Source organism: Manis javanica, chromosome 2, assembly GCF_040802235.1.
Source record: "Manis javanica isolate MJ-LG chromosome 2, MJ_LKY, whole genome shotgun sequence".
NCBI classification, from domain to species: Eukaryota; Metazoa; Chordata; class Mammalia; order Pholidota; family Manidae; genus Manis; species Manis javanica.
In genome coordinates, this window is record NC_133157.1 from 107,506,437 (window position 1) to 107,518,703 (window position 12,267).

A 12,267-nucleotide genomic window follows, 5' to 3' on the forward strand; every position below is an offset into this window, starting at 1 on the left:
TTTAAAATACTGAGGCAAGTCTTACGTGTATAATGGCCCTGCAGTATATGCTTTGGATGACTACTTTCAGTTAGTATGAATATAGTTTGACAATTATATAATATAGCACAAAAACCAAAAGTATAAGAGAAATGGTTCATATCAAGAGTGAAGTCAAATTGTGCTTTTTGGCAGACTGGGACTTGCTTTATTACGTATTGATGTCACATTTTGGGGGGATGGAGTAAAGGAAGATTGTAAATAACTTGGCATTTTCTGTATTTTGCTTCCTTATATACTAAAAATATAATAATGCTATTATTACATGATAATCTATAGATGCTTAGTTTTTCCTTTAAGCATACTTGGATCCTTTTTCTCATATTTAGATTCAAAATACATTTCACTAGATTCTACTGAGGAAGAATTTCAGATATTCTGTTCTTATTTGTAATCAAAATGTAATATTCCTCTCTTTCAGCTAACTGGTGGTAGAGAAAGATTATTATATGAACTTGATTTGGAAAAATCATTAGTTCAAGATGTGGTAAGGTTATTTATATTATTTCCTAATAGATTTGAATGCAGAAGTTCAATTTAATCAAGAAAGTTTGGTAAACTTTATTTGAAACTGTTTACTGTGAACTCTTCATTTCATCTTTATCAAGAATCTAAATGTATGCATAATAAATATTTTTAAATGATCATTTTTAAGAATATAGTTTGAGTAGCATACTATATAATAAATATACTTATTATGTGGAGGAATTTTATGTAAGGAATAGTACTGCATTTTAAAGTAGTGTGTAACATTTTTCGTTTTCATTATGGAGATTAAAAAAAACATATGAGAGCCCAATATTTTTGAAGGATTTGTTATTTTTAGCTACAAATTGCCATAAGGGACAACAAAAAAAGAGCCCAGCTAGATATTTTGGCATTCTGTGTTAGTCTCATAAGAAAACACTGCCTTTTTATGTTCTTTTAAGAGAACTTTCCAGACGGCTGGTCTTTTATCAGTTGACTGCCCACCCCCAGGCCCTGCCACCTCACCCCCTGCCCGGCTTATGGTGCTACACTTGGGCTTTCAACTGATTGCCACTAGTATGTCTTTGTTACAGTAAACTGACTGTGTTTATTATAATAAAAAATAAAACACAGCTTGACTTGCGTTCTAAATGTGCTTGAAAAGAATATGATACTGTTTAGAAGAGAAAAGGTTGTTCATAGGAAATCAACACCACTTCAGATATTGAAACATGCCCTTTTTTACAGCTTGTCACACTTTGTGCCAAGTCATGACTGTTTCCCTAACTGTTTTGTTACTCTCAGCACCATGTGTTTTGGGTTCCTTGTCATAGAAATTAATGCAAAACAATGCTGGGGACTACAATAAAGCCTTCTATGAAACCAACTTGGGAATGCAGGCGACGAAAAAAATTATGGTTCACTATTCACAAAAACCATGCAAATATATTATTTGGAACCCTCTGCCCTCCACTTTTAAGTATCTGGCAAATAAAAATTTTCTCCATTATTTGAGTATACTTGGTCAATTTCATCTGTCCCACCCACAGCCTCTTCTGTCATTTCTCCAAAGTCCAGGAGTTGCTTCTGAAAACAAAGAGCTAAATGTGCACATTGCCATTAAAATTGAAAGTGTTTTTATAGAGTGGGAAGTAAAAGTGAGTTTGTTAGCAGTATTCGAGAAGAAATGGAACTACTTAATCAGTGAGTTTGTGCCTACACCATGAACAGGCCCCATAGTTTTCAAATTACTTTGCCTCTTTATTTGAACTGTACATGGTTAACCGGTGCTATTATGTTGCCCACAGGGGAACCAATCAAGTTTTACGTTGTTGTTTAGCAGTTTGCTGAGCACCACGCTTGTTGCCAAGCAGCAAGGTCTTGCATCACAAACCTCACGGCAGCCAAGTCTTCAGCATGCTCTGAACTTGTTTGGGGGTTCAAGTGTTCAGTAGAAAGAGTGTGCCCCAGGTTCTTCTTGTGACCAAAGTTTCCATGGCATGCTTTGGGCCCGTCAAGGTCGCTGTTTGGTGCGTCCTACCCTCCAGAGGCATTCTGTCAGTCACTCAGAAGGAGGCTGGTTTTGCGGCTCTGTGGTCTTGCTGTTTCTAGCCATAGTGCTTTCTCCAGAAATGGGGACTTCTGGACTGATGATTGCGCCTAGATGGAGGAGTGGGAGAATTATTGAGCAGAGCCATTTTATAAAAATTAAAAACTTTCTTTATGTTTTTAATTTCCCATGCTCTTCTATTACTGTTTTCCAATACTGTTTATTTTATGGCCTATTAAAAGCCTAGTTTTAAAAGTCAAAAGCTGGTATGAAAAAGGCATGGCTAAGAAGGTAAACAATGAAATATGCACCGATTATGTCCTTAGATGGGCTTTAAGAGGTGCATGTGAAATAATCTTTTATTTTCTTGCGATTCCTATGCTTAGTGGCTTTCATTCACCTTTTTATAACTGAGATATGATTGCCATATAACACTGTATCAGTTTTAAGTGCACAACAAAATGATCTGATGCATGTATATATTGCAAAATGATCACAAGTCTTGTTAACATCCATCTCTTCACATACTTACAATTTTTTTTCTTGTGATGAGAACTTTAAGATTTATTCTCTTAGCAACTTTCAAATATACAAGAGAGTATTGTTAACTATAGTCATCATGCTGTATATTATATTCCCAGAACATTTATCTTCTAACTGGAGGTTGTACCTGTGACCACCTTCACCCTTTTTGCCTACCCCCCACCTCCCACCTTTGGCAACCACCAACCTGTTCTCTGTATCTATTATAAATTCAGAGTATTTTAGACTCCACATATAAGTGATCATATGATATTTGCCCCCAAAAATGAACCACATGTAAACCTCACACTTTACACAACTCAGACTAGACCATAGACTTAAATGTAAAATGCAAAACCATAAACTTTCAGAAGAAAACATAAGAGAAAATCTTTGGGATCTAGGACTAGGCCAAGAGTTCTCAGACTTGATACCAAAAACTCCCCAAAAGGAAAGATTGAAATATTGGACCTTGTCATAGTCTGCTCAGTGGGTGTAAAATACCATACCCGGTGGATTCAACAACAGACATTTATTTATCAGAGTTCTGGAGGCTGGAAGTTCAAGATCAAGAAGCCAGCCATTTGGGTATCTGCTGAGAGCTGGCCTCCTGGACTGTGGATTGTCACCTTCTCCCTGAGTGCTCCCACAGCCCTGCCTGTGAAGAGGGGAGGAAGGAGGAGGAGGGAGGGAGGAAGAGGGAGAGTGAGCAACAGGGAGCTAGCTAACCTAACTAGCTAAGGACCTAATCTAAATCTAATTACCTCTCAAAGGTCACACCTCCTAATACCATCGCATTGGGAGCTAAAGCTTCAACATATGAATTTTGCAAGGACACAAGCATTCAGTGATAGAGTTCGGACAGGAGTACTGCCTTTTTGAATAAGCCCACCTGCCACCTCCGAGAGACCTAGGTTTCAATTTACTTAGGCTACAAGCATCCTCCAGAGGACACGTCAGCAAACCACAGCCCACCTTTTCCCTGACTCCTCCCCTCAAAAGCCTGCCAAAAACCTGGCCATAAAACACCTCTTAGCCTGCAAGAGACACCTTCTTTGTTCTGTTCACCAGAACAGAGGTGTCCCTCTCAGGTTTAGCAATAAACCTGCTTGGACTGTTGATTTCATGTCCCTTCTTTTCCTTTCATTCAGTCCATAAAAGACTTCATCAAAATTGAAGGCTTTTACTCTGTAAAAGCACATGTGAAGCAGATGAAGAGACAAGATATAGACTTGGAGAAAATATTTGCAAACTATTTATCTAACAAAGGACTAATATTCAGGTATATAAAAATCTTTCAAAAGTCAACAGTAAAAAAAAAATGCAATTACAAAATGGGCATAAGACTCAAACATTTTACTGAAGAAGCACATAAAAGATGCTCAATATTATTAACTAAAATCAAGGAAAATAATTGTATTAACCAAATTAATTAATTTATAACCAAAATCTTGCTGTATTAATTTCTCACTACAGACCTATCAGACTAATTAAAACTTTTTTAAAAATAGCACCAACAGGGAGGCACACCCAAGATGGCAGCATGAGTAGAGCAGTGGAAATCTCCCAAAACCATGTATATTTTTGAAAATACAACAAATCCAACTATTCCTAAAAGAGAGACCAGAAGACACAGGACAACAACCAGACTACATCCACACCTGTGAGAACCCAGCACCTCACAGAGGGGGTAAGATATAAGCCTTGGCCCGGCGGGACCTGAACACCCCTCACCCAAGCTCCCAGGGAGAGGAGAGGAGACAGAGCAGGGAGGGAGAGGGAGCCCAGAACTGCTAAATAGCCAGCCCTAGCCATCTGCACCAGAGTACAGACACACAGTGCATGGGGTGCTGGATACTAGGGAAACAGGACAGTAAGACCTGTGAGCAGGTCTCCATAGCCGGTACACCTGGCACAAAGAAAAGCGAGTGCTTTTTGGAAGTCTTAAAGGGACAGGGACCCCACAGCTGGACGAAAGAGTCCCGAGACACTTAGCCCAGCAGCTGGGAATCCCAGGGAACTCCGGACGCCCTAACCCCCTGGGCAGCAGCACAGCTCGGAGGTCCCTCATGGTGATAAACAGCCTCCCACCTGTTTCCCCTCTGACGCGGCTCCACCATATTGGAGCAGCAGAATGAGGCCGGCTACGCCCATAGCAACCATGGAGCTTAACTCCACAGTGTCCGGGCAAGAATCAGAGGCCCTGTCTGTGCACAGCTACCCAGCACAAGCTGCTAGAGGTTGCTGTTCTCCCAGGAGAGGAAGGCCACAAACCAGCAAGAAGGGATGTTCTCCCAGCCAACACACATGCCAGCTCTGCACAACTACCTCTATCGCCATGAAAAGGCAGAAGAAATTGATACAGACCAAGATCACAGAGGCAAATCCTGAGAAGGAGATAGACCTAACCAGTCTTCCTGAAAAAGAATTAAAAATAAATCTCATAACCATGCTGATGGAGCTGCAGAGAAATATGCAAGAGCTAAGGAATGATGTCCAGAAGGAGATTACAGAAATGAAACAATCTCTGGAAGGATTTATAAACAGAATGGAAAAGATGCAAGAGGCCATTGATGGAACAGAAACCAGAGAACAAGAACACATACAAGCTGATGCAGAGAGAGATAGAAGGATCTCCAGGAATGGAACAATATTAAGAGAACTGTGTGGCCAATCCAAAAGGAACAATATCCGCATTCTAGGGGTACCAGAAGAAGAAGAGAGAGAGAAAGGGATAGAAAGTGTCTTTGAAGAAATAATGGCTGAAAACTTCCCCAAACTGGAGGAGGAAATAATCGATCAGACCATGGAAGTGTACAGAACTCTCAACAGAAAGGACCCAAGGAGGACAACACCAAGACACATAATAATTAAAATAGCAAAGGTCAAGGACAAGGACAGAGTTTTAAAGGCAGCTAAAAAGGGGAAAAAGGTCACCTACAAAGGAAAACCCATCAGGCTATCATCAGACTTCTCAACAGAAACCTTACAGGCCAGAAAAGAATGGCATGAAATGCAATGAAATGCATATTTAATGCAATGAAACAGAAGGGCCTTGAACCAAGAATTCTGTATCCAGCATAACTATCATTTAAATATGAAGGAGGGATTAAACAATTCCCAGAGAAGCAAAAGTTGAGGGAATTTGCCTCCCACAAACCACCTCTACAGGGTATTTTAGGGGAACTGCTCTAGATGGGAGCACTCCTAAGACAAAATAGATGTCACCAGAGAAAATAAAATCACAGCAAAGACAGCAGACCAACCAAATACTAACTAAAGGCAAAAAATAAAATCAACTACCCACAAAAGCAGTCAAAGGAAACACAAAAGAGCACAGAATAAAACACCCAACAGATAAAGAATGGAGGAGAAGGAATAAGAAGGGAGAGAAATAAAGAATCACCAGACACTGTTTATAACTGCTCAATAAGTGAATTAAGTTAGACACTAAGATACTAAAGAAGCTAACCTTGAACCTTTGGTAACCACGAATCTAAAGCCTGCAATGGCAATAAGTACATATCTTTCAATAATCACCCTAAGTGTAAATGGACTGAATGTCCCTATCAAAAGACACAGAGTACTAGAATGGATAAAAAAGCAAGACCTGTCTATATGCTGCTTACAAGAAACTCACCTCAAACCCAAACACATGCACAAACTAAAAGTCAAGGGATGGAAAAGATATTTCATGCAAACAACAGGGAGAAAAAAGCAGGTGTTGCAGTACTTGTATCATACAAAATAGACTTCAAAACAAAGAAAGTAACAAGAGATAAAGGAGGACATTACATAATGATAAAGGGATCAGTCCAACAAGAGGATATAACCATTATAAATCTATATGCACCCAACACAGGAGCACCAGCATATGTGAAACAAATGCTAACAGAACTAAAGGAGGAAATAGAATGCAATGCATTCATTTTAGGAGACTTCAACACGCCACTCACCCCAAGGGATAGATCCACCGGACACAAAATAAACAAGGACACAGAGGCACTGAACAATACACTAGAACAGATGGACCTAATAGACATCTATAGAACTCTACATCCAAAAGCAACAAGATACACATTCTTCTCAAGTGCACATGGAACATTCTCCAGGATAGACCACATAGTAGGCCACAAAAGAGCTGCAGTAAATTCCAAAAGATTGAAATTCTACAAACCAACTTTTCAGACCACAAAGGTATAAAAATATAAATAAATTGTACAAAGAAAACAACAAGGCTCACAAACACATGGAGGCCTAACAACATGCTCCTAAATAATCAATGGATCAACAAACAAATTAAAATAGAGATCAGAGAATATATGGAAACAAATGACAACAACACAAAGCCCCAACTTCTGTGAGACACAGTGAAAGCAGTCTTAAGAGGAAAGTATATAGCAATCCAGGCATACTTAAAGAAGGAAGAACAAACCCAAATGAATAGTCTAACATCGTAATTATTGAAATTGAAAAAAAGAAGAACAAATGAGGCCTAAAGTCAGCAGAAGGATGAACATAATAAAGATCAGAGAAGAAATAAACAAAATTGAGAAGAATAAAACAACAGAAAAAATCAATGAAACCAAGAGCTGGTTCTTTGAGAAAATAAACAAAAAAGATAAGCCCCTAGCCAGACTTAGTAAGAGAAAAAGAGAACCAACACACATCAACAGAATCAGAAACAAGAATGGAAAAATCACAACAGACTCAACCAAAATACAAAGAAGTATTAGAGACTACTATGGAAGCCTATATGCTAACAAGCTGGAAAACCTATAAGAAATGGACAACTTATTAGAAAAATACAACCTTCCAAGACTGACCAAGGAAGAAACACAAAATTTAAACAAACCAATTACGAGCAAAGAAATTGAAGTGGTAATCAAAAAACTACCCAAGAACAAAACCCCTGGGCCAGACGGATTTACCTCGGAATTTTATCAGACATACAGGGAAGACATAATACTGAGTCTCCTCAAAGTTTTCCAAAAAATAGAAGAGGAGGGAATACTCCCAAATTCATTCTATGAAGCCAACATCACCCAAATACCAAAACCAGGCAAAGACCCCACCAAAAAAGAAAATTACTGACCAATATCCCTGATGAACGTAGATGCAAAAATACTCAAAAAAATATTAGCAAACCTAATTCAAAAATATATCAAAAAGATCATACAACATGACCAAGTGGGATTCATCCCAGAGATGCAAGGATGGTACAACATTCGAAAATCCATCAATATCATCCACCGCATAAGCAAAAAGAAGGAAAGAAACCACATGATCATCTCTATAGATGCTGAAAAAGCATGCAACAAAATTCAACATCCATTCATGATAAAAACTCACAGCAAAATGGGTATAGAGGGCAAGTACCTCAACATAATAAAGTCCATATACTATAAACCCACAGCTAACATCATACTGAACAACAAGAAGCTGAAAGCTTTTCCTCTGAGATCAGGAACTAGACAGGGATGCCCACTCTCCCCACTGTTATTTAACATAGTACTGGAGGTCCTAGACACGGCAATTAGACAAAACAAAGAAATACAAGGAATCCAGATTGGTAAAGAAGAAGTTAAGCTGTCACTATTTGCAGATGACACAATATTATACATAAAAAACCCTAAAGTCTTCACTCCAAAACTACTAGAACTGATATCGGAATACAGCAAAGTTGCAGGATACAAAATTAACACAGAGAAATCTGTGGTTTTCCTTTACACTAACAATGAACCAATAGAAAGAGAAATCAGGAAAACAATTCCATTCACAACTGCATCAAAAAGAATAAAATACCTAGGAATAAACCTAACCAAAGAAGTGAAAGACCTATACCCTAAAAACTATAAGACACTCTTAAGAGAAGTTAAAGAGGACATTAACAAATGGAAACCCATCCCATGCTTTTGGCTAGGAAGAATTAATATCATCAAAATGGCCATCCTGCCCAAAGCAATATACAGATTTGATGCAATCCCTATCAAATTATCAGCAACATTCTTCAATGAACTGGAACAAATAATTCAAAAATTCTATGGAAACACCAAAGACCCTGAACAGCCAAAGCAATCCTGAGAAGGAAGAATAAAGTGGGGGGGATCTCGCTCCCCAACTTCAAGGTCTACTACAAACCCATAGTAATCAAGACAATTTGGTACTGGCACAAGAACGGAGCCACAGACCAGTGGAACAGAATAGAGCCTCCAGACATTACCCCAAATATATATGGTCAATTAATATACAATAAAGGAGCCATGGACATACAGTGGGGAAATGACAGTCTCTTCAACAGATGGTGCTGGCAAAACTGGACAGCTACATGGAAGAGAATGAAACTGGATCACTGTCTAACTCCATACACAGAAGTAAATTCGAAATGGATCAAAGACCTGAATGTAAGTCATGAAACCAGAAAACTCTTAGAAAAAAACATAGGCAAAAATCTCTTGGACATAAACTTGCGTGACTTCTTCATGAACATATCTCCCTGGGCAAGGAAAACAAAAGCAAAAATGAACAAGTGGGACTATATCAAGCTGAAAAGCTTCTGTACAGCAAAGGACACCATCAATAGAACAAAAAGGTATCCTACAGTATGGGAGAATATATTCATAAATGACAGATCCGATAAAGGATTGACATCCAAAATATATAAAGAGCTCACATACCTCAACAAACAAAAAGCAAATAATCCAATTAAAAAATGGGCATAGGAGCTCAACAGACAGTTCTCCAATGAAGAAATTCAGATGGCCAACAGACACATGAAAAGATGCTCCACATCACTAGATATCAGAGAAATGCTAATTAAAACCACAATGAGATATCATGTCACACCAGTAAGGATGGCTACCATCCAAAAGACAAACAACAACAAATGTTGGCAAAGTTGTGGAGGAAAGGGAACCATCCTACACTGCTGGCGGGAATGTAAATTAGTTCAACCATTGTGGAAAGCAGTATGGAGGTTCCTCAAAATGCACAAAATAGAAATACCATTTGACCCAGGAATTCCACTTCTAGGAATTTACCCTAAGAATGCAACAGCACAGTTTGAAAAAGACAGATGCACCCCTATGTTTATTGCAGCACTGTTTACAATAGCTAAGAAATGGAAGCAACCTAAGTGTCCATCAGTAGATGAATGGATAAAGATGTGGTACATATACACAATGGAATATTATTCAGCCATAAAAAGAAAACAAATCCTACCATTTGCAACAATATGGATGGAGCTAGAGGGTATTATGCTCAGTGAAATAAGCGAAGTGGAGAAAGACAAATACCAAATGATTTCACTCATCTGTGGAGTATAAGAACAAAGAATAACTGAAGGAATAAAACAGCAGCAGAATCACAGAACCCAAGAATGGACTAACAGTTACCAAAGGGAAAGGGACTAGGGAGAATGGAAGGGAAGGGAGGGATAAGGGTTGGGAAGAAGAAAGGAGGTTTTACGATTCACATGTATAATGTGGGGGGAGAGTAATAGGGAGGGCTGTACAACACAGAGAAGACAAGTAGTGACTCTACAACATCTTACTACACTGATGGACAGTGACTGCAATGGGGTTTGTGGGGGGGGGGACTTGGTGAAGGGGAGACCCTAGCAAACATAATGTTCTTCATGTAATTGTATATTAATGATAACAACATTAAAAAAAAGAAAAATATAATTTTTTAAAAAAGAGAAAAGCATGGAACAACTGAAAAAAAAATATCACCAACAGTAAATGCTGGCAGGGATGCAGAGAAACTGGATAACTGGGTAAGTAGGAAGTTTAAAAAAAAAACAGAATAGAACCGAGCAATTGCATTCTTATACATTCTCCCAGAGAAATAAAGACATGCACACACAGACACACAAACTGTACCCAAATGTTTAAAACAGCTTTGATGACTATTCATCATTGTCAAAGAAGGAAGCAACCCACAGATCCTTAAATAGGTGAATGGCTAAACTGTGGTACATCTATACCACACTACTCAGCAATAAAAAGGAATAAACTACTGATACACCAACAACTTGGATGAATCCCAAGGGAATGATGATGAATGAAAAAAAATCTCAAAAGGTTACATATTGTATAATTCATTTTTATAACACTTTGGAAAAGGCAAAGTTTTAGAAATGGACAACCAATTAGTGGTTTCCAGGGGTAAGGATGGAGGAGGGACATAGTGAGGGAAGTAGGTGTGCATATAAAAGGCAAGGGATCTTTGCAGTGATTATACATATAAAGGTGGACTAGGGAAATCTGAAGAAGATTGGTGGAGTGTGTCCATGTCCATATCCTGGTTGTGATACTGTACTGTAGCTTTATAAGATGTTACCCTTAGGGGAAACTGGGTAAAAAGTATCACAAATCCTGCTGTGTTATTTCTCATAATTACATGTGAATACAACTTCCCAGTTCATTCTATGGCACCAGCAAAACTCTAAGACCCAAAACACAACACTGAAAAGAAAAAAAGAAAATTTAGAGAACAAATCCCTTATAAACGTAGATTCAAATTCCGCAGCTGTCAGCAAACTGAATGCAGTAGTATATAAAATGTATAATAGGTCATGAGAAGTGGGGTTTATTCAGGAATACAAAATTGCTTTAACATTCAAAAAACAAAGTATTTCACCATATTATAGGATAAAGGAGAAAAAACACAGTAATTTCAATAGCTGCACAAGAAAGTGGCAAAAATTCAATAGCCATTCATGATAGAAACTCGCAGAAAACTAGGAGTAGAAGGAAACGTCCTCAATTTGACAAATACTGTACCACATATTTGAAAGTGCTAAAAGAGATTGTCTCATCACAAGATAAAAAAGATTGTAACTGTGTGGTGACACATGTTAACAAGACATTGCAGTGGCCATTTTGCAATATATATAAATATTGAATCATTGTGTTGTACACTTGAAACTGAAATAATGTTATATGTCAATTGTATCTCAATTTAAATATATATATATATATTGTGGGCAAAAGTGTAACATTTCCAGAATATCTCTCCTGGCTTTAGTTTATTTGCATATCCTCAGGGGTGGAGAGAAGTTCATCTCCATGCCAGTGGGTAATTACCTGGGCAAGGAGGGCTTACCTGTACCTGAGAGGTGAAGGGGAGAGCTGGTTTGGCTTCTGCTGGAGCAGGAAAGAGAGAAGGCCCTGGACTGCAGTTTGTAAGTAATAAATGAATTTTAAAGTTTATTTCTCCCTTTGACTGATTTCGGACTTTAGAGGTATTTTGCCCCAGGATTTCCTTTCCCCAGACTATGTATGTATGTATGTATGTATATATATATATACACACACATATGTATTTTATAAAATGACTTGTAAGCTTGAAAATTAGAATTAACTTTTAAACTGAAATTTTATTCATTACATTACTATTTTTTGTAATAGTTGACTATTAAATTATCTGAAATTTCTCCAAAAAAATCTTTTAAAGTCTGGGTCTTACAGCTATCATATATAAAATAAATTATCACTACATAAGCAAACAATGTGTGTTTCTTTATAATTATGCTTAAAGCAGTGAACAAATGCTGATGACTTTATAATTTTATCTGTTTATGTTCACTTCTTTTGAAGTGCTTTTTTTCAGGGCATGACTTTATTTTCTCTTCTAATTTGTATGCAACATTATACCATATTCCCAGAATGGTTCTGGCAGTCCAT

General features: G+C 37.9%; 1 protein-coding gene across 1 annotated transcript in view; it reads left to right on the forward strand.

Moving 5' to 3' along the window:
• C2H10orf67 (chromosome 2 C10orf67 homolog) overlaps positions 1-12,267 on the forward strand; it is an 84,685-nt gene that overhangs the window by 43,942 nt on the left and 28,476 nt on the right. Inside the window, 1 exon segment of the mRNA XM_073220180.1 lies at positions 461-526. Within this exon segment, the coding sequence (XP_073076281.1) occupies positions 461-526 (66 nt within the window).